Here is a 23,195-nt window from a genome sequence, read left to right on the forward strand (position 1 = left end):
GCTGCAGGGATGAGGAGGATAACTGGGGCTGCCAGCTGGCTCCTGGAATGCCTGAGAGTGCTGCGGGATGCCCGGGACGCTCCAGGGCTGCTGGCGGCATTCCAGGCCTTTTCCGAGGCCGTGCTCCTGCTCAGCCGCCTGGCAGCAGAGCGCCTCCAGGAACTCGGAGACTGTCCTGGCTGGAAGAGCCTGGCACAGACCCTGCAGCTGCTCCACAAATGTGTCCCCCTCATCCGCACAGCCAAGCACAGCGCCCTGGCACCTTCCAGGGATTGCCAAGCTGACCTCTCCCAAGATTCTGTTTTCCAGCTGACGGAGAGGACCATCGGGGAGCTCCTCTCCCTGCTCATGGAGCCACGGGACAGGAGCGGGATCTTCTCCCGGCACGTGAGCAGGCTCCAGGCTCTCCTCTCCCACCCCGACCCGCTGCGCCTCTCCGAGGGCGGGTTCAGCTCCCACCTGGAAGCGGTCATCCTCCATGGAATGCTGCTGGCAGAGTCAGCCAGGCTGGATCTGCAGCTGGAGCTGGTGGAACGCTGCTGGGTCCTGCTGCAGCTGAGGAGGAGCATCTGCAGCCACATGAGCCAGAGGGAGGAACAGCCAGGACCGATCCAGGGAGAACACGGACTGGAGCGGGAATGTCACAGCCTGAGGGCCGAGCTGGAAAACCTGGAGCGGGCAGTGCTCAGGGCCACGCTGTGCCAAATCCTGGATGGATTCTTCCAGGAGAAGGAGCCACTGAGGCAGCTGGTTGAAGGTGCCCTTAGCCTTGCTGGTTCTGGATGTTTTCCAGCAGGACCAGGAGGGATTTTAAGGAAGCTCCAGCCCCTCATTGCTGCCTTCTTTGCCCAGGCCCAGCGGATGCTCCGAGCGGCCGATCTGGTCCTGGCCAGGTGCGCCAAGGCCCAAACTGCCAGGGAAATCTGGGAGGGCGTGGAGCACCTACGGAACCTCCTGGCCAGCCTCCCTTCCCTGCTCATGGAAACAAGCGGGAATGCCATGGAGCAGCTCCAGGCCCTGCGCTGTGCCTGGGCCAGAGCCACCGACCGCCTCCTATGCTGCTTTGAGGAGACTGTCAGCATGGGGGAATTCCTTGAGTTATCCATCCTGGAGCTGGCCAAGCACAGGGAATGGTGCACAGCGGCGCTGGAATGCCGGGATCCCGAGGGATTCTCCTGGCACGCTGCTCGCCTCACAGGCTGGGCCCGCTGGGTGCTTGGAGCCACCACCCGGCACGTGGACAGGGCCACGGATCCCATCTTCAGGAATGGTTTGCTGGTGTGGGTGGAGCGATTGGCCAAGTCCATCCTGGAGCTGGGAGCAGTCACGGCCCTCCTTCCAGGAAGGTTTTCCTGCCTGCAAAGCCAGGATGCCTTTTCCCAGGCAGCGAGCTCCCTGATGGACTCCGCTCTCCGTGTCCAAGCCGGGCTGGATGGGTCCAACCACCCGGAGATCCTCAGCCCGCTCCGGGAGCAAGTGAGGAGCTCCAAGGCAGAAAAGGGGCTGGAGCTCAGCCCATCCTACACTGGCATACGAACCAGTACGGATGAGGCAGCGTTCCAAGGAGGCATCCAAAGTCACCCATCACACCTGGATCCACACCCTGTCATCGCAGCTCTCCTGGGAGCATCCCGAGCCGGTGACATGGACACTGTCCGTGCTGCTTGCTCCGTCCTGCTGGAGCTCGCCGATGGCTGTGTGGAAGCAGCACGGGAGGCGCTGCCCGTGGCCGAGCCCCCCCAGCTCCAGGTGCTGGAGCAGCACCGGGATATCACAGCACTGACCCCACGGATCGTCAGCCTGGCCATGGAAACGGCCCCCAGGCAGCCCCCGGCTCCAGGCAGCCTTCTCCAAATGGCACTCAGGCTCTCGGGAAGGATCCGCCAGACTCGGGAGTGCCTGGCAGCTGTGGCGGGCTATTGGAATGGTCTGGCCCAGCAAGTGCTTGGGTTTATCCTGTCGGGTGACTTTCCAAGAGGGAAGCAGGCTTTGGATGAGACCATGCTGGGTTTAGCGGGTGCAGTGCAGCTGGCAGGAGACATTGCAAGCATGGCCTGCAGTAAGGAAAATCCCAGTCCCTCCGATGTCCAGGAGAGCTTTCTGCAGCTCCAAGACAAGTTCTCCTGTGCTCAGCTGAACACCAAAGTCTTCCTGGAGCAGGCAGCATCCTTCAGGGAATCCTGTGGGATGGAAAAGGCCACCCTGGAGCTGCACGGAGTCCGGTGGGCCGTTGGCATGTGTGTCCTGCTGGATGCCGTGGATCAGTTTGTGGGCAGGGATGTCCTGTTCCTGAGGGAGCTGAGCAGAGCCGTGAGGAACAAGGTTGGCCCACGGAGCCTTCTGGCTGCCATGGCTGAGAATTCCCTGAGGCTGCAGGAGGCCGCCCGGCTTTCCTACTTATCCTGCCCTGGAGACCGCGGTGCCAGAGAAATCCTGGCGCTCCGGGAGGAGATCCAGGTGCTCATGGAAGCACTGCTGGATGTGTCCAACACCCTCCTGCTCTCCACGCTGCCTGCTGCCAGCTTGGCCATCCGCTTCGAGCTCCTGCGCAGGGATGTGGCCCTCAGGGCCAAGGCACTGTTGCTCCACATGGAAAGGGTCAACATGGAACAGCTGCAGCTCATCCAAGATGTGGTTGGAGCATCCCTGTCCACCCTCTCCCAAGAGGAGAGAGAGAGGAGCAAAGAGGCCTTTGAGGAAAAGGCCACTCGGCTCATGGCTGATGTCCAGTGGGTCAGGAACACCCTCCAGGATGCTCCAGAGGCCGGGGCTCAACTTCCACCGCAGCCCGACCTGCTGTCCGTGGCTGACCACCTCCTGCTCCTCACGGCTGATGTGGTGGGAAGCAGCCAGCGGCACTTCTGGAGCCACCAGGACACTGGGAATCCCTGCCAGGACACGGGGGATCCCCGGCTGGACACGGTGGTGTGGTACTGGTCAGCCAAGGCACACTACCTTGTCACGCAGCTCCGGCTTATCCAGGGAATGGACAGGGACATCCTGCGGCGCCTCACAGAATGCCTGCAGCGGGAGCGCTTCCCAGGATCACCCAACGGCACAGCCGGGCTCTCCCCAGCCCCAGAGCCCACTGAGGCAGCGGGAATTCATCCACGCAGGAGCGGAGAAGCGAGCGGAGCCGTGCGGGAAGTGGGTGAGCTGGTACGGGAGCTCTTTTCCCTGGCAGGGTGCTGATCAGGGCTGTCCGTTATTCCTGCTGCTCCCAGCACGGAGCAGGAATGTGAGGGATGCTGGCAGGGCCTCTGGAGGTCAGCAGGCTGACCCTGGGCCACTCGGGCAGCTCAGGTTGCTGGCAGCCCTGGATTCCTGGATATCCGATCGACCAGGCTCTCCTGCATGCATCCCAATCTGCCATTTCGGAGGCGGGGGGGCTGTTGCACCCTCCCTCACCTCCACACATTCCCTCTGGGAATACCAGCAACTCCATTCCCATGGGTGTCAGGAGCTGGGAAAGGCTTTGGCACAGACCCAGGTCCCTCAGCAAAGTGCTTTAGAGCTCTAATTGCGCTGAGAATTAATTGCAAACCGTCAGCTTGCAGGACACCCTATTCCCATTTGGAGGTGGCTCCAAGGGCTTTGGATTTAGGGAGAAGGGCTGGTGGGAAGGTGGAGTGGACCCAGCAGGGAGTGGGCAGCTCTCCCACCAACTTTACTCACCAGCATCTCCTTCAGAAACACCCAGGTGGAGGAGACCACTCGGCATCGCTGCGTCCACACGTTCCAGGCTTGGAATGTGCTCCGTTATTGTCCCGACAGCACCGGGATGGCCCTTCCAGCATCTCCCCTGCAAAGCAGGAGAGAGGGAACTGTGACACGCGGCAGGGTGGCCCCAGCAAGGTGTCCCAGGTCACCCAGGACATGGCCACGAGGATGCTCCACATGGCTCAGTTCCTGCGGAGGAAGGGCCCCATTGCGGTAGGCAGCGTTTCACCCCTTCTGTTTTCCCTTAGGACCGTGGCAGCTCCATCCCAAATCCCTGTGTCACCCAGCTCCTGGGAGAGTGGCACCAATTCTGTTTATGCACAATACTGCAAAATCCTTCCTCCTGGTTGGATGTCCTGTCCTCTCCTCAGGATGTATCTGAGCCTCCTGGACCCTCCCTGTCCTGGAGGAAAAGCTTTTTTTCCTTCTCTCCCCAATCCCACTGACTTTTATCCTGTTCCAGAGCAAGGAGCAGTTTGTTGCCTGTGCCAGGCAGATGGCTGCCGACGGGCAGGTGGTTGTTAAGTTTGGGAACATCCTCGCCAAGCACTGCCTGGATCGGAGATGCTCCATGGAGTTGCTCCGTGCTGCCGAGCACACCCAATCCGTCAGCAGCCAGCTCGGCATCGTGGCCAGGTGAGCTGCCAGCAGCTGGGATCGCCTCTCCCAAGGTCATCCAAGAGGGATCCCTTCTCCAAGGAATGGGGGTGGTGGTCACCAGAGGTCCTAGGGGAGGGGGGGTGCTGTCCAAGAGTTGAGGAACAATTTGGGGGCCTCCCTCCCCTCCCTGGATTTTGCTGTTCCAATGACACATGGGACAAGCTGGGTTTGGAATAACAATGCTGTTGGGATGTCCAATGTCCTTCCAATAAAATCCTTTGGACTGTCTTTGAAGGGTGAAAGCAGTGACTGGGGAGAGCAAGGCCTCCTCTGAGCTGCTGCTGAGCAACGTGCAGAACCTCATCCGAGCAGTGCAGCACGTCCTGAGGGCGGCCGAGGCGGCGTGCGTCAAAGTGAGTCCATCGTGGAATCAGTCCCGGAATTATTTGGGTGGGAAGGGTTGCTCCAAGGCCCATCCAACCTGGCTTTGAACGCTTCCAGGGATCGGGCAGCCACAGCTTCTCTGTGCCAGAGCCTCCCCACCCTCACAGGGAAGGGTGAAGGCTGATGGCAGCAATTCCATGCTGTGGGAGCTCCTCATCCAGATCTTTCCATGGGAGCTGGGATCTGGCTGCTGTGGGACTCTAGCTGGAGCAAACATTCCTCCTGGAATGTTTTTATTTTGTGCCTTTCTGTCTCGTCTCCAAAGCCCACCCAGGCATTGACTCTATCCCTGAAGTCACCTTTACCTGGTCCATTTCCCACTTAATTTTTGGATCATAGAGCACCTGTATTTGGAATTAGTCCATGCTATCCCCTTTATTCCCAAAAGCCAAATTCCCCAGTTTCCCATGCAGCTGCCATCAACAGCCACCTGATCCGACTGTAAAGTCTGTGGGAGCAGATTTTTCCTGAAAACAACTGGAAAACGAGTGCAACCACCACCAGCCTCTCCCTGAGGCAGCGTTCCCACCTGAATCCCATCCTCCTCTATAATCCTACTGCTTTTCCTGGGATCAGCATCTCTTTTTGAAGGCTTTTTAGAATCCCACAATCAGCCCCAAGGGTGACAAAGCTCTTCCTGTGCTTAATTAAACTTAAAACTCCCTCTATTTGTCCATTTTTCACTTTGCTGATGCCAGCCTGGATTCATTAATTAATTAATTTTGACTCTCTAAATTCCCAAGTCCTTTATGACCTGGAAATTTCCCTTTGGAAAATTCCCTGCTTATCAACCAACTGCCCCCTCCTTTCCTTCCCTCTCCCTGCAAGAAGCTTTTGAAGCATTTTGAATCATTTTAAGCATTTTGAAGCGTTAAGAGGTAGCGATGCCGCGTGGATCACGCACACATCGGCACATCCAGACTTTTCCATAATTTAGGACGCACAGGGAGGTATTAAAGCAATTCCTTTGTCCAACAGGGTTTGGGACAAGCCTCAGTTGACCCTGAAGAAGAAGAAGTTGCTGCTTTCTGCCAGCAGTGGAGGAAAAACCTGACACAGCACAGAGCCAAGGAGGCTTTAAATTCCGACCGGGATGAATTAGGGCTCCGGAAAACTCGGGGGGCAAAGGCTGAGCCCACCCTGATGTCTCTGGTGCAAGAACAACCCTCTCAGAGCAGGAATATCCCAAAGCATCCCAATCCTAGGAAAGGACACACAGTTATGGACAGACACCTGTAAATCCAGAGAGGGGTGCCTTGTCCCGATGGCGTTGGCAGCAGAGGAGGAGTATTTTGCAGTGTGAAGGATTCATGCTGGGAGTTCTTCATCGTGGCAGGAAAATCCTGGAACAGGCTCCATGGGGAGGCCAGGAATCTTCTGGTGAGTGTTTTACCCCTAGGTGGTGAGATGGGATGGATGGGGCTCGGAGCATCCTGATCCAGTGGGAGGTGTCCCTGCCCACAGAATGGGATGAGTTTAACGTCCCTTCCCACCCAAACTATTCCAGGATTCTGTGATCCAGAGGTGCTCAGGCTTTCTGCAGCCTTCCAACCTTTCCTCCTTCACATATCCAGGGATACAGCAGTGGGGAGCATTTTGTCTCACCTGCTGCCCCTGATCCTTCCCAAAAGGATGATTTCTTCCCAAAATCCCACTCAGCCCTAGGATTCTCTCCTATCCAGAGTGAACATTCAATCCCCACGATCACCCACCTCACAGCTTCCAGAGTATCCCAGACTGGTGGCACTGCTGCTCCTGTATCTTGGCTCTCCACATCCATCCTTCCCAGCCTCAGGGTCACAAGTTGCTTGATGCTGCTCCATGCTGGAATTCTGCAGGAGAGGTGGAAAGGAGCCTCCCCTGTGGAATACACAATCCAACACCACATGGTGGATGGTGCAGCCATGGTGGCTGCAGCCCATTCCAGCCCACCTTGGTGTTCCCACCTGAATCCCTACCACCTTCCCCATCCAGGAATTCCATTACTTGCGTGCTAGCAAGGAATCTCCTCTGTGTTCCGAGGAAAAGCAGCAGCAGGCACAGCGGAGACTCTGGGAAGCAATCTGCAATGGATAAAGCAGGCAGCAGGAAGGAAGGAATGAATTACACATGGAGACAACAGGCTGTGAGGACTCACAGGCCTTTGTATCCACGTCCTATATTTCCACACTGTTTTTCCCTGCTGGCTTGGTTTTTTGAGGAAAACCTTGACCAGCCACACCAGTGAGAAGACAAAGAAACAATGAACTAATAAAGGACTAATGGATTAGCTCAAAATAACAACCCAGTTCCACGTCTACTCTCTACTTTTCCTGCTCAAAAAAAAAATCATAAAATTAAAAGAATTCATGCTCTGGGAAATCAGGAAGGCAAATTGAAAGCGTGATTGCCTTCGGAGATGCCTCCTCTGCCGTGCAGGAATCACCAGCTTCCCTCCCTCGGCTCATCCATGCAAGGCAAAACCTCAGAATGTGGGATAAACACTGCGGCCCCAGTGGAAGCACCACCTGGCCAACAAACAAGAGGAAAAGGTCCATGACCATACTTGGCCAAGAGACAGAAACCAAGAAGAAAAGGCCCACCAAGGAAAAGACTTAAAGCAGAGAAGCATTCCAAAGGGGTGGGAAGCAGACGGTTGATTGAGCAGCCGGCACGTTTTCACGGAAAGGCAGCTCTCCACGTTTCCTCTGGAGAAAAAGCAGCCCCAAAGGCAGGACAAGAGGTTTGGAGGACACCTGTGCTCTCCCACACAAAACCTTGGGAATTCAAGACATGCAGGATGTTCTGCGATGGAAAATGGCGACTGTCTCCAAGAAACCTCAGGACTAGGTAGGGGATTACATTCAAATCCTACACACCATCCCAAAGAAGCCCGGCTTTAGTCCCCCTCATCCCAGCTGCCACCGTACGCACACGGAGTCATCACCAGGATTAACTGTACCCTTTTTAATTGTTTTGTTAAAAATGTCGTCGAGACACCATGAATACAAGTACTGCAGTTACAGCCATACAAAAAAAGCAATACAAATTAAGCAGCTGAATACAAAAATACGTTGAAATACATGAACACCACAATGGAACTCGGAGCACTAAATCCCAATCGTGTAGGTGTGGAAAAAAATTAAATAAAAACCTTTTATTTTTCTCGTATTAGACAACGTAGTTTTCTCCACTTTGAACAGTTGCTTTTGCTAGTTATGTACTTCACAATTTCTTCTATGTACAGCATAGAATAAAATACTTTTAAAAGATATGACATTTTCCATCCTCAATATGTGATATAGTCTCTTTTACACTAATATTGACTGCAGGAATAAAAACTGTCCGTGTCTTACATCAACTCATTGGAAAAGGAGGAGCGACGCTTTCCTTTGAATTCATTTCCGTGGGGTTTTCCATCAGTTCAGGGGTTTGGCAGTCCTGGAATGGCATCTCTCCCGGGAATTCATGTACATAATATTGCTTGGATCTATACAAATGTGGCAATCGGATCTAAGTGGTGGTTGGGAAAGAGGCAGCTCACACATATACAGCTCTGGGAATTTTCCATGACTTATTTACAATGAAAGTGCTTTTCTCAGCTCTAACACGATCCGGGGGGATTGGTTTCCTTTCTACAGGTCAATTATTAGTCTCCCTGAAATTGGAAAGAAGGATTTTCTAGAAAATACCACAGCTTTGCAAACACTCGAGCGTACTGGAGAACTGCGTGTGGTTTGGAGATTAGCAGCTGAAAAGTGGTGGGAATTATAATTTAAAAATAAATAAAGCCAAAAGAGGTAACCCAGGTACAAAACAGCAGAGAACTGCAATATCCACAACGGTAAAAAGACTCCAAAGCCATCTGCTAACAAAACGGGGAAGCGGTTGGATCGAAAGTCTTGAAAACATCTTTTAAGGATTTATCATCTGACTCCCCGTTGGGATCGCTCTCCGGGGCCTGCGTTACCTGTCCGGGCTGCCTCACCTGCCTGGGGTCGCTGTACTGCGGCCGGATTAACCCCGACAGAGCCTGGATCGGGAGATTATGGACGGCAGGAGCAGCGCTGGAGTGCTTAGCCTGAGATTTACTGGTGCTGTTTGCTTTGTCTGAAGCAGCTTCTGCTGATCCTTCCGTGGGTTTTTCCGTGTTGGAGGCAGCCTTCTGCTGGGATGCATCTTCCGTGAGACTCGGCTCGTTTTTACTGGAATTTTTCAAAATACTTTTTTTCTGGTTCTCTCCGTTCTCTCCCGAACTGGCCGGAGCCGTGTCCGAGGACGAGCTGTGATCCCTGGGATCGTACAAACTGATCCCGCTCAGGATGGAGCCGGGAGTTCCCAGCCTAACGCCGCTGGACGATAATTTGGGCGCATACGGAGGCAGAGCATCGGGGTCGGATTTCGGAGTCGCGGCTTCCGAGGGCTGGGATGAGCTGGCAGCAGCTCTGGCGAGGCGGGGGTCAAACTTGGCAGGGTGGGAATCCTTCCCGACTCCGTGGTGAGTGTCTGCACTCGACAGTCTGTGGAGTCTGGGATCGACGTTCTTTTGCAAGCGAGGATCCCCCAGTTTGCTGGAGCTACTGGCATGGGAATCTGTGGATGGATCCAAGTAGCCACCCCGGCCCGCAAGGCTGTTTTTGGCCTTGGCAGCGAGCCGGGGATCAGCTGGCATCGCGTTGGGATGCGGATCGTTCTTCAAATTCCGCAGTTTATTCAGTCTCTGGTCGGCAATGAGCGGAGGGAGAGGTAAATTGATGGAAGAGACGGGGTCGGGTTTGGGCAGAGGGATTGGGAGCAAGTCCTCAGGGGCCCACACGATGTGCTTGGCAAAGTTGGGTTTCATCAGGGTCACATCCATCTTAATGTGGCTGAACTGCCGCAGCTGGGAGCGCGGATCCCGTAACGTGACGCCCGGCAGAGGTTCCAAGGGAATGAGGAACGCTCGTTCCCTCAGCTCCCTCTCCGAGTCCTCCTCGTCGTCATCCAGCCCTTTCTGCTTGACCTTCACTCCGGCGTGGGCGTGGTGCAAATCCAGCTTGGCCCCGGCCAGGGAGGAGCCGGGATGGCCGCCCTCGCTGACCTTGTGCATCCGGGGATCGCGGGCCAGCCGGGGATCCAGGGACGCCGACTCCGAAGGCTTCCTGGGATTGGGCCTGGGAGAGGCCCGGAGTCTCGGGTCAGCAGCCTGAGGCCCCACGCCTTTGTCTTTGGCCAGCCTCGGATCCGTGGGCATGCCAAGCATGTGCTGCTCCGTGGAATGTTGTTGCCGATTCCTAAAGTTTTCGCTTTGTTTCTTTAAGGTTTTGAGGATTGATTTAACACTGCTCCCCTCTTCCTCCTCACTACTGGAATACCAGTTGACATTGTCATCTAAAAATCAAAGAAATGCCACAAAATTTAGATTATTCCAGCAAATAATCCTTAGAGAATCCAACACTCCGTAACAGGGAACTTCCCAGTAAAGTCAAACTGAAAAGATCTGCTATTAAATCATAAAAATCATAACCTCAAATGACAAAAATCCATTTAATCAAAGAACTGCCAGAACAAAAAAAAACCTGGAGGTAGTGGAGATGGAATGCAGCAGAGCTTGGGAGTCTCTCCGTACTCATCAATATTAATTTGGGAAAATAACCTGCTTTCAAACAATCCTTATCAGCATTAGTAAAAAAACCGTATCTAAAATCTGAGTCTTGATTGGAGAAGGAAAAGTAAAATGGCCCCTTGCAGTGGTCTTTAATCCAGGTAAACTATGAATTTGCTGCCTTATTTAATCCAAATCCCCAGGTTTGCAGGAAAGGTCAAGATTCAGGAAGGGAAGAAATCAAGAGTTTTGTTTTAAAGGATATGAGAGAGGGAAAAATACTGCTCTAGAGGTGCAATCAAACAACAGGATCTAGGATGCACTTCCAGTCCTGGCTGTGAGAAACAACCCTTCTGGTCCAACAAGGGATTTTCCGAAGTCATTATCAACCAGAGAACCTTTCAAAAGTGCAACTAGATCCAAAAATTACTCACTGGAGCTAGGATGGACTGAGCCTACACTGAGAACAAGCTGGCAAGAAGAGGTGGCAGCACTGAGCTGCTGCTTGGACACTCCCAATACCGGTGAATGTGACACGACGCGCGTCAACGTCAGCGGATTTGCTGACCGTGGCCATAAAAGCACGATGAAAATTCCAACCAAATCCTGCTCACCTTCATCTTTGCTCATGGCCCTCTGGCCCTGGCTGCTGGCAGAGTCTCCATCGCGTTGGTGCTTCTGGCTGAGCCTCACGTACAGGGCCTTCTGCATGGCCGGCAGGAAATCGGGCACGTTGATGCCCTGGTTGTGGCCCATGTGGCCACCCATGCAGTCCGACTCGCTCCCACCCGGATGCGACTCCGGAGCCATGAGGTGAGCCTGGTGATCCGTAAACTCTCCGTGCCATGCTCCATCTACAGGACAAAACTCCAGTTAGCAGTTATCCTAGAGAAACGCTGACAGCTATAAACATGGAATCATGGAATGGGTTGGGTTGGAAAGGAGCTTGAAGCCCATCCAAGTCCACCCCCTGCCATGGGGAGGGACACCTTCCACTATCCCAGGTTGTTCCAAGCCACATTCAACCTGGCCTTGGACATTTCCAGGGATGGGGCAGCCACAGCTTCTCTGGGAAAACTCTGCCAGGGCCTCCTCACCCTCACAGGGAAGGATTTCTTCCCAATATCCCACCTCAACCTCGAGCAAAACGTGACTTATACAACAAAACTGAGCAGCATCAGCTGAAAAAGCCGGAACGCTGAAGATATTCCAGGAAGTTTCTATCCAAAATTCATCCAGCAGACATCCTTACCTCCGGAATTATTGGCTGGCTGGAAGTTGTGGACAGCTTGGTGGGAATAATAGTTGTCGTAGAAGTCGGCCGGGTTCTGCATGGGCTCGTACTCCCCGGGCATCTGCTGGTACTGCGGCCCCGGGGGACAGTGATTGTCCCGTGGCATGTTCACCATGTGTCCCTGCACTCCGGGGGAATTGTAGGATCCTCCCATCCCGGGTGGGGTGAGGGGTGGCCCACCCTGCTGCCCCTGCATGGGCATTCCAGTCTGGTTCTGCGGGCCCATGTATCCCGGGGGAACGCCCTGCATGGGGGGGCTCTGCGGCATTCCCGGCCCCGGAGGGCCTCCACAGGGATGGTGCCCAGGAGAACCGGGGTGCATCGGGGGCCCGTTGTGTCCTTGGGACATGCCGGGACCCGGCCCTGGACTTGAGCCTGGATTGTACATGTGCTGGGAATGGGGGTCGTTGCCCTGGAACGGCGGCCGCGGGGGCGACGCGCTGTTATAGAAGGTCGGCGGCCTGGAGGCAGAAGAAAATCAAGGAATCAAATTTGGGACCTACGTACAAACACCAACAGTTGGCCCTCTCCTCCCCCTCCCACTCTTCTTTGACCTGACATTGGATAAAATTCCCAAAGGAGCATTATTTTCCAACTACATCCATTCCACATTCCTTAACTTGGCCAGAAACACATTTTTTCCAGTATTTGCTCATCTCCATCAGTTTTGCCCAAGAAAAAGCCAACTACAAAAAGACTGGAGCAGGGAATGAATTGTTCCATCTGCAGATGGAGATGCCAAACCAAGAGCCAACTTCTGGAAGGTCAGGCCTAAGTTGCTTTCTATGGAAAACATGAAATAATTCTGGTATCAAGTATCTGGCAGATTCTTAACTTATCCCAGAATCCTGACAGGGACAATGATTAAAGATTAAATGGTAAATATCCAGGAGAGTTCTCCCCAGAATTCCAACACTTACTTCTTCCCAATTTTGTGTGCCAAATCCACAGTGGGCTTCACGACGATTTCAAAAAGAGATGGGATTTTCTTATAATCTCCTGAAGGATCTTGGTAATTTTCCATGTCGGACTCGGAGAAGGGATATTGCTCCGGTGGGGTTGGCAGGAGTCCGACCCCCGGGGGGGGTTTGGGAAGAGGAACAATGCCCCGCTTCCGGAGTTCCTCCAGCTCCTTCTCATCTTCATTTTGGGGTTCCTCCTCGTTATTCAAAACCTGGAACAAAGCCATGTGGCAGACACTCCATCAATTTTCCAGTATTCCAGATCGATTTCGTCTTGTGCCTTTTATTGAAATATCATTTCCCTATTTAAATAAACAACTTTCCCGATACCTGCTACAATACTGCTGGACATTGACATCCAGCTCAGAGGATTCTAAACCCATTTTTGGGGGTTATTTTCCAGGACACCAAATCCCAGCCAGAAAAATCCTTCTCTGTTTCAGGAAGGAACAATTTCCCACCAGTCCGCTTCCTTCAAACAGGAGTGGAAGGAGTTATTCCAAGATTCCTCATGTTTTTAGCGTGGGATTCACACCCCTTTTCTGTTAAGGCATGGTGGGCAGTGGCTGGAGAGCAACACAAATACCTCACATAAAGCAAAGCTCAGGATTTCCCAGAGCACATGGGAAATGCTCCTGCATCCCTTCCCCACTCCGAGTGCAGCAATCCCAATATTCCCGGTATCTGGATCACTCACCTTATCCAGCAGCTCCTTGGTTTCCGCAGTCAGGGGAGCGTGAGAGAATTTGCATTTATCTCCTTGATAACACTTTGCTCCTGTGTGGTAGAACTTGCAGGGGAATTCATGTGAGGAAGGAATTAAGGATTCCTAACAGTTTGGGAAGGTTATAAAATCCAGCTGGGATCTATCCCTCAATGCTTCACCAGGAATTCATCTTTATGGTAGGAATTTTGGGAACTAATAACCAACTTACCTCTTACCTCCATTTAAAATTCTCCTAAAAATTGTATTTCTGAGCACTTTGGATTTAATTTTTCCAATTGTGATTAAAAAGGGGAAGGTCTCAGTTCCAGAGGAAAACACCAAAATAATGACAAAGAGGAACAGATCAGAGGTTTAAAAGTGTGCGCAAATGCATCTAAAATTCTTGGGATTTTTATTTTTGAAAATGTTACAAATCTGTAATTTTATATTTATTTTTTCCTCTGAAGCGTTTGAGAAAAAGAATAATCTTGTAATTAATCTACACAGTGGTAGAGTCTCATAGAAAACAGTCACCTTTAAAAATAATTTCTATCAAAAGAAACAGAAATAAGATAATAGAAATTAAAATTTCAGTGAAATTTAGAAGTATTTTTCAAGGATATTGTGCAAATAAATGCAGTTCTCTCCTTTGGTGCAGTAACCCTGGATGTAAAACTTGCAGATTTCCTTTTTCTTTTCAATCTCTGCATCATGATCAAATTTACACTGTTCTCCCTATAAATAAATTGAAAAAAAAAAAACAAGGAAAAACCATTATCCATCTGAAATGCTAAGTAATTTCATTCTGTAGTAGAAGAACATCCTCCTCAGCTGAATTTAAATTTTTCATCTTTACTAACATTACATTCCATTATAAGCAATAAAAACTGTGAATAGAAGAGGTCTGGACATAGAGAAAATTCCTGGGTTGGAATTCAAAGGAATATGTGGAGCGGTGACAGAAAACAATCCCTGTTCTCTGCCTCTACCTGGGGATTTGCATGAAAAAGGCACTGAAATAATATTTTACTGAATTATTTTCATATATTCTGTTATTCTTTAGGATTATTTTACTGGATAGGGGGTTTGGGTACTTATTTAGGATTGATTTTCCTGGAAAAGACAGCAAGTGCTCTTTCAGTCCCTTCTACAACTGAAGGTGGCAGCAAATACTCATCTGAGCCAAAGAGATTTAAATGCAGCAAGAAACACAACATTTCCAATCATTTTCATTTTTATTTCCACCATTTGGGAAAGAAACAGAAAATTCCACCTCTAAATCCCAAGGAACCAAATGGAAGTGGGAAGCATTCAATGGTTAAATTGTTTTCTAACAATCCCACTGTTTAGAGTTTAGCACCGCAAAGCAATTCCTTCAAAGCTCCCAAACTAGCAGGAAATAATTTAATATATTCAGGAATTGTTGCCTATTTAGAGATTCCAGACTCATGGGATTTGATGTCTTTGATACATTATCATTCTCAGGGTAAGTTTAGGATGTTTTTATTGAATATATTAATAAAAATATAGATTTTTAATATAATTTAATGCAGATGTGTAACAGAAGGGGATGTTTTTCATAAATAATTCTATCTAGAAATCCTCAGCACATCAGAAATCAAAACATTGAGTTTCAACACCCAAGTTTGCTTTAAATCAGCTAAAAAGTAATTTTAAAAAGAATTAAATTTACCTTAATGCACCTCCCTTCGAGGAAATATTTACAGATCTGTTTGCCCTTGTGCTCCACTGTGTGCTGGTTGATGAACTCCTGGCTCATATTAACCCATTTCTTCACTGGTTTGCCATCCTGGGGAAAAAAAAAAAATCCACATTTTATCAGCTCCTGCTTGGAGCACCGCTGATCCAGACATTGGGAATAAGGACTGGAATTGCAGGTACCTCATGGAAGCCATCGGATCCTTTATTGCCACCTCTGCCCCTCCCGCGATCTTTGCGCTTCAGTTTCTTTTGCATTCCACGCCCTCTTCCAATGTTGTAGTTGTTCCCTCGTTGGGAAATGCCTGGAAAACAGGGATGACCTCTTTAAAGGATCACAGAAATTAAGGGAATATGATTCTCTCATGGCATCAAAGAGAGACAAATGGAATGAATTAAATCCCTCCCTTTTGCTGTTGGGAGTGTTATTTCTAACCAGCCCAAGTATTCCAGGAAAACCATCCCTGGCTGCTTCCCTCATCCAAGTCTTCATCCCAAAATGCCACCAAAACTTCCCTTACCTTTCTGGATCCCTTTCATCCCCTGCTTCTTCACTGGTTCCTTTGGGAATGGAGGTCCCAAATCCCCACTGGAAGTCTCTTTAGCTTGTCTGTACTGTTTGAGCTGGTCAGCAAAATCCTCATCCTTTTCCTCCTCGTTGTAATTCCCGAAGTTTTCATCACTGTAATGACTGTAGTCGTCATATTCCTTACTTTTGACATTTTTTTTATGCTGCATTTTCTGGGAACTCATGTAATTCCCTGACACATGTCCATGCTGTAAGGAAAGGCACTGCATTAGGAAGCAATTCCGGATTTCCAAACCCCACCCCTCCAAACTGATCCATTTTTGGGGCTGTTTTACTATTACCAGATTTGCCCAAAAAAGCATCAATAATACAGGGAAAAAACAGTTATTCAGGAAGAACTAATAGTTTTAGTTCACAGGCTGGGAAAATCAGGAAAACTGAGCTCCCAAAAAGCAGAATCAACTTTAGATATTGAAAAGTGGCTTTTCAAGAGTTCTTTCCTCTGAGTCCAGCCTAAATCCAGTGCAGGCAATAAGAAGATTCCTTAATAATAAAGATTCCTTAATTCCTGTTGCCTGATGGAAGAAAAATTGGTATCAGGCTTATATTCTACCACAGATCCTGCTTTACATCTGGGAATCTCCTCAGGGAAATGAGAACTGGATGTGCTTCCAGAAATCTGGGAGAACGGGCACTGGGATCAAGCCAAACTTCCAAAACCACACTGCTTATATTTGTATTTTTGGAATGTCACCTCAATAAAGACCTCAGGAATGAGCTTCAAAAATTCCCACCTGACTGAAGGAGGAATCATAATCCCTGTAGGAAGAGCTGCTGCTTTTCTTGTGGGGCCTTTCCGTGCGCTCCATGTCGGAGTCATGGCTGTAGTCGGAACTGTCATCGCTGGAAGGGGAGTTATGCTGGAAAACAGAACAAAAAAGCTGGGAATTTTGAGGGAATCATCTTCTTTCCATAAATACAATGAACACAAAAGTGATACATTTACATTGTGCTTCCTATCCTAAAAACTCTCAAATCCCCCAGGTTCAGCTTCCATGACCTGGGCTTAACTTTGAACATTTAAGACGGGTTTAAGTCTTAATGGTAATAAAACCATTTTAGTTCCTTCTCCAGTCCCCTGGATTCTTGTCCTGGACACCCATGAATCAAATCAGCACTTCCAAAATCTTGGGGGTTTTCCTAACCTTATGCTTGTCCCGTCTTCTCCTTTTGGATTTTTTCTTTTCCTTCTCTTTTTTGCGTTTTTTCCGGGATTTCCGGTGGCCTTTCTCATTTTTCTGTTTATCCTCCCCTTTTGAGCCATGTTCCTTCACATCCTCATAGGCTGCATCATCTATTTCCCCATCTTCCAGCTCTCCATCTTCCCTGGAAGAGGAAAACCAGGAAACCAATAAAATTCCATGTTATTATCCAGCTCACCTGTCACTGGGAAAAAAGCAGTTAAGAAGTCCGAAGCAACCCCAAGCTGTGATTTTTGGGATAGTTGGATATGCCAGGGAGAAGACACGACTGCTCTAGGACCTGGAATTTCTTGGAATTACATTCATGCAAAAAATCTGGACCATTAATATTCCTGAAACACCTGCAGCTATCCCAAAAAGCCAATTATGTTTTGACAACATCAGTTAAACTCATTCCCTCAAGGATCAATTAAAATATCCTCTTCCATAAAACACCTACTGAAAATGCTCCTTGGAACAAAGCTCTGTTCCCATGTCCCAGTTCCTCTGGGAATTACACTCATGGATTCCCACTTCTGGGATGCATCCAGGACTGGAATAACTTTCCAGGTAAACCAATCTCAGTAATACAGCCCCTTGGATTGCATGGCAGAGGGAAGATTACAGAAGTCCTCTAATCCCTAAATTCTTTCCACAGCATCCCGGCATTTTCCAAGCACTGAGCTTCAAGAATGTAAAAAAAGGGGGGGAAAAGGAAAAAGAAGAAAAAACCCAACAACTGGATAAATATGGATTAAAAACATAATGGTCAAAAATGCACCATTTCTTGGAAAATAAGTTATTTTTCAAGGAGTTCCAAGGCAGGAATTCTCTTCTGGTTTAGCTGCTTTTAGTCCTACTTAAATCCCAAACTGGAGCTGTGCACCAGGAAGGGAGAGCAGAAGCTCCCCCTTTCCCGAGCTCCCTCCCTCTTCCACAACCTCCAGATACTTGGAGCCCGATAAGATATGTGAAAACAATCCCAGAAAACATTCCCACTGTCTGAGTGCATTCCTAGAGCGTCTCCCAAATGGATCGGAAAGGCACAGAAGCCAAATGGTCTTCCAGGGAAAAGCAACCTGATGAAATCACTGGGCAGTTCCACAGATATTTGGGAAGGGAAAATCAAAAACCCCAAATCCTGGTATTGTAATTTCATTTCTACCCTTCAAACCTGGATTTTAGCTCCCCTTCCTTGACCTTGTTTCAGGTCATCCTTAAAAATAGAATTCCTTATGCCCAAAGAAGATTTACTACGGAAGCTCCTTAAGTCCGAGATCCAAACCCAGGATGCATTTTCGGAAATATTCTGGGAATCTTTACCTTCAAACATTATTGAAGCCTTTAAATTTTCACTCCCCATCATTTCACTTAAAAGTAATTTTACTTTAGGTTAAAATTCCCTGAGGGCTAAAATTCCCCCAAATTTTGACACTACGGTGCTGCTATAGAAATTAGGAATTAATAAGGAAAATAACTCCAAATAATAGAGGAATTTCACTGGGAAAATCAAATAAAAGCAGAGGGGTGGCTGAGAGCAGTAAAAAGTGAAAGTAAATTAATTCCAAGCTATTTTCTGGGAAATCTGGCACTGATTTGTGTGTAAATAAATTTGCCTCCAACTTTTTCCTTACCCTGCCATGGATTTACCCACACAGAACCAAGAAATCCTCACTAAATCCTTGCAGGAAAAATCTTTCCAGGACCCCTGTGTTGGAAGGCTCAGACCCTTCACCACCAAAATAATGTCAACAACAGGAATTAACTAAAACTAATTAAAGAATTAAAAACATTCCAGGCTTGAGAAAACTGGATTAAAACAACCTTCCAACTTGGAATATTCAAAGTGTGAACAGAGAGGGCTTTTTGCTGTTTTCTACTGCTCACAACCACCTAAAAATCAAAGACTTTGGATAAACCAGGAGTAAAACAACCTTCCAACTTAGAATATTCTAAGTGTGGCCAGACAGGGATTTTTTAATTATTTTCTACTAAGGAGTTTCTTTATAATTCAACAGATCAGCTCAAACCAAACTATTAGCAGAATTCCTGCTGCACAAATTGATTGGGAATCGAGAGGTTCCCAGTATGGGTATTCCCTGCAGTGAACTGGTTTTACTGGTCCTACATTTGCACAACCTGATGTAACACAAAAACTTGGGAGTTGGGCCTTTTTTGAAGGGAAATCATTTATTTTACGAAGCTAAAGTTTTATAAAAAATACAAATTATGATCTCCCAGGTTATGTTTATTGTTGCTCTTCACCTCATAAATTAAAACATTATAAAGCAACATCAAATTAAAACTAATTAGGTTGTTAGGTGGCACTTATTGGCTCTATGTCACAATTACCAGTGTCACAACTGGTTGTACTGGTGGGAACAGCTGGTGAGAGGATGAGAACTCCAAGCTGGAAAAACTCTGCTCCCAGCACAGCCCAGAGTCACTCAGGCTTGTCCTCAAGGATTTGAAAACTCCAGATATTTTCAATCCCTGGAACAGTGAAAAGCCACAGCCTGATTCCAGGAACTCCACAGGCACAGCTCTGCCCCAGCTCCAGAGATCCCAGCGGATTCCTGGTGTGCACTCGGCTTGGAAAACAGAGCATGACACAACTTCCACCCTTTCCCAAGGACATGCAGGAAGGGGAAAACAAGAACCAGCAGCTCTGGGCTCTGCCTTGAACTTGCACTAAACCCCAGGCCCATTTTAGGGATCACTTCTCAAGGACAACCAGGAAGTGGAAAACAAGCCCCAGCAGCTCTGGGCTCTGCCCTGGCCCTTGCACTAAATCCCAGGAGCATTTCCCAAGGATAAGCAGAAAGGGGAAAACAAGAACCAGCAGCTCTGGGCTCTGCCCTGACCCTTGCACTAAATCCCAGGAACATTTTGGGACCACTTCCCAATTTGTACCACAGACCTTGGGACTCTTTCTCCATCGAGGCAACAGTTTTGCATTTACCCACAAGCCTTTTTTTTTTTTTTTTTTTTTTGTCTGTTCATTTGGTTTTTTTTCCCAGTGTTTTCCGGTCCTCTGAAGTACCACAAAGGGTTGTGGAGCTATGTGGGGGGAGGCCAAGCTCTGGGGGTCCCAATACCCCGGCGTTTTTAACTCCTGCAGCTGTGTCAGGAATGCTCAGGGTAGATGTAGGCTCAAGCACTGGTAACTGCCACCCTGGCACAGTATTTTTGGAACTAGTTAGGAAGGCCAGGGCTGCCTGGAGAAAGGATTTGAATTTCCAGCAGCTGCAGGAGAGAAAAGGAGGGAGGGAAGGAGGGAGGGAGGAACAGAGGTCCTTTCACCAGGAACAGGACTCTGGGTTTCTGCGCATGGGGATTGAGAGGTGGCAAAGATAACGTCAGTCAGCCCTTAATCTGCATAAAAAAGATCCAGTTAAATGTGTAAGGTGGAATCTGGCAAGAAAATGACGTTAAATATGGCTCTAGTGAGAGATTGTGGTATCAACAAAAACAGCCAAAAATAAAAAACCCGCCCAACTCGGAGCACCCTTTCCTGCCTGAGACAGAGAACAATGGTGACATTCAACAGACACCCCCTGGAAAGTACAATTTATGGAAAGAATGGCAAACAGCCCCCCTTCCCAGCCAGAATAAATCAATGAAGATGTAAAAACGCATGCATTCCAAAAGGAAAAATTAAAACCTTGCTAAAAAAATGCACTTTTAATGCAGTGACACCCCCCCTCCCCTCCTTGCATTCCCCACCACCACCACCCCTCTCCAGTCTGAAGGTGACCTGCCCCCCAAAAACATCGTTAACCCCCTCAGGCACATTAACAGAGCATCATCATCATCAGCATCATCATCATCATTACCAGCATCACCCCACTAAGTACCACCATTATGAGAAGCGGAGAGAGAGAAGAATGTTACTCGACCTTTCGTCCCCTGCATGTTGCCTGTCAGAGTCGGGCATGTTTGGGTCAAGAACTGGGTTTGGGGGTTTGGAGAACAGGCTTTCAAAGGCCATTGTGCCTGGCTGTGGTGTGGTGAGGAGGAGGAGGAGGAGGGAGGTGGAGGAAGGCAGGGCCCCGCCGCTGCCCGCGGTGCGGAGCGGCGGGAGGAGGCGGCGGCGGCGGCGGCGCGCACGGCCGCGCTGGGGGCGGCTCGGTGAGGAGGAGGAGGAGGGCCGGGCCCCTCAGTGAGGAGAGATGATGAAGGTTTGCACTCACGGTTACTTAGTGAGACACTAACGGGCACTCAGCGCCCGGGCCCGGCCGCCCCGCGCGGGCGCTGCGGGGAGGCGGTGGCGGCGGCGGCGGCTCGAGCGGCAGCCCCGGGGCACAGGAGAGCGGGAGGACACACACACGGGGGGAGGGAGGTGCTGCTGGCCGGAGATGGCGGCCCTAATTCTTCCTTACAAACATGGCGCCCGCGCGAGGCACTCGCACAAAATGGCGGCGGCGGCTGAGGGAGGAGGAGGAGAACGGCGGCAGCGGCGGCAGCAGCGGCGGCAGCGGCCCCCGGCGCTTTGCCCGCACACGCTCGCTCAGCGCCCGCGGCCCGCACACGCCGCCGCCGCCGCCACAGTGTCTTCCGCGCCCGCCGGGGCCGCGATGGCGCCGCGTCCCCTCACGCCGCCGCCGCCCGCCGCGCTCCTCCTCCTCCTCCTCCTCCTCCGCCGCCGCCCTGGGCCCGCCCGCCGCGCGCCGCCATTGGCCGCGGCCGCGGCGTCTCGCCCGCTCATTGGCTCCTCGCCACGCCCGCCAAGCTCGCCGTGACGTCACGCGACGGCCCCGCCCTCCTCCGCTCCTCTCGGCCGCCGCCGCCGCCGTGCGCGCGCGAAGGGGGCGGGGCCTCGCGGCGCGCGGCGTCACGTGCCCCGCGCCCGTCACGTGACGGCGGCGTCCCCCCGGGAATGGTGGGGGAAAAGGGGGGAAAAAGGAGGGAAAGGGAGGGGAAGGGGGAAAAGGGCGGTGGCTTCCGCCTGGCGGGAACCGGGACGGGCACCGGGAGCGGGAACGGGCCCCCCCTCCCGCCACTGCGTCATGGCCGCCCCCCCACCCCTCACGCACTGTGGGCAGCGCCCCCTGGCGGCGGGTGTGTGTGTGTGTGAGGGGAACCGGCCCTTGCGCCATTAATTAGTGACGCTCGTAATTAAAGCGAGAGTTTGTGTCCCCGGGGCGAGACAGAAGCGGTTCCTGGAGTCGCTGTCGGGGTCAGGGCGTGACAAAAACCGGGATAAAGTGGTTCAACGACAGTCATGTAATAAAAATGTGGTGGGCGAAGGGAGGACGCGTCTGTCGGGAGTCGCCTCAATGACGTTTAATTAAACGTTCCCGGGAAAAGTTACATTTTCTCCTTTTCCAGGCTGCCTCCCTGCCTCACAGGGCTTTTCAGGACACGGGGCTCCGCTTTTTCCAGTGCTAGCAATCCAAGGAAAGAATAAAATTCATAAAAACAAGGCCGAACACTCTCATGCATTCCCATGGGATGCCCAGTGGGAGGAGCCTCAGATCCTTAAAGGAAGAACCATCTCCCTTGGGCCTCACACACCTGAGTAGGGCAAGCAGGACCAAAGGTCCGGACCCTCAGGGAAATGAGGTAAATCCAAGGAAAAGGCTGGAAAACAGCATTCCTACAGCTCCGGGACTGAATAAGCTCCAGGGACAGGGTGGTGGTGGATGGGGAGCATCACTGGGGCTAATTAGGACTAATTAGCCCCATCAGCACAGATGGAGCCCTGGAGTTGATGCCCACAGGACTCAGCATCATCTCCCCAGGCCATAGGCAAGGAAAAAAAGGATTCCAAGTCTGGAATAAAAGGACGAATCCTAAATTTTTGGTTAAATGTTCAGGGGTGAGAAATGGGGATTTTGGTACAGCACATCTGGGGCCAGCTGTGCCCACCAAACGGAAGCAGAAGCATTCCAGCTATTTTTTAAGCACCCAAATATTATTATCCCAAATAAAAATTGTGTTTCAAGACCAGAGGAGCCTCTGTCTGCAAATCCCAGCCTCGGGAAGTCTGAAAGATGCCGGAGCGGCCGCTCTGGGAAGGGAAAAAGTCTCCTTTAGTCAACTGGAATGGCAGCCAGAGGTTGAGAAAGGCAAAGAACCGAACTTAAACTTTTCCAGGGCTGGAAGGGAGAAACCAGCTCACCCTGGCCTCGGGAATTAGGAAAGTGTTGTCAGTTTGGGATCGTGCTGCAAGGAAAAGCCTCCGGAGCGCGGTCCAGGCGCCCGTCTCCAGCTGCGTTATCCGGAGAAAGCAGCAGATGGAAACTATTCTGCCCTGTCAGGAGCTTGTCCTCTCCCAGATTCCTGCTTTTCGGCTCCCAGATTTTGTTATCATCCCAAAACTGGGTCATGGCCTGTTGGAGCCAGGCTGGGAAGTGCCAAGGAACGGGAGAAGGGAGAGGGAGGAGAGGGAGAAAAGAAGGAGAGGAGCAGCCA

At 50.6% G+C, this 23,195-nt stretch overlaps 1 protein-coding gene across 1 annotated transcript; it reads right to left on the reverse strand.

The window, feature by feature from the left end:
- Positions 1-7,869: 7,869 nt before the first annotated feature.
- Positions 7,870-21,379, reverse strand: ZC3H6 (zinc finger CCCH-type containing 6). The gene is made up of 12 exons (XM_082276866.1): positions 20,678-21,379; positions 16,743-16,923; positions 16,332-16,457; positions 15,530-15,785; positions 15,192-15,313; positions 14,983-15,099; positions 13,911-14,024; positions 13,281-13,388; positions 12,542-12,795; positions 11,580-12,082; positions 10,942-11,181; positions 7,870-10,113 (listed from the first exon to the last, which is right to left on the reverse strand). Exons 1-12 carry the CDS (start codon positions 20,767-20,769, stop codon positions 8,612-8,614), a joined length of 3,615 nt encoding a protein of 1,204 aa, XP_082132992.1. The 5' UTR covers positions 20,770-21,379; the 3' UTR covers positions 7,870-8,611.
- Positions 21,380-23,195: the final 1,816 nt, after the last annotated feature.

This window comes from Coloeus monedula (genome assembly GCF_965178545.1).
Source record: "Coloeus monedula genome assembly, chromosome: 2".
NCBI lineage: Eukaryota > Metazoa > Chordata > Aves > Passeriformes > Corvidae > Coloeus > Coloeus monedula.

Coding starts and splice junctions, on each gene's coding strand:
- ZC3H6 (XM_082276866.1), bottom strand. CDS start 20,769: ATGGCCTTTGAAAGCCTGTTCTCCAAACCCCCAAACCCAGTTCTTGAC. Junction 15,100..15,191: donor GATCCGATGGCTTCCATGAG/GTACCTGCAATT, acceptor TTTTTTCCCCAG/GATGGCAAACCAGTGAAGAA. Junction 14,025..14,982: donor TCGAAGGGAGGTGCATTAAG/GTAAATTTAATT, acceptor ATTTATTTATAG/GGAGAACAGTGTAAATTTGA.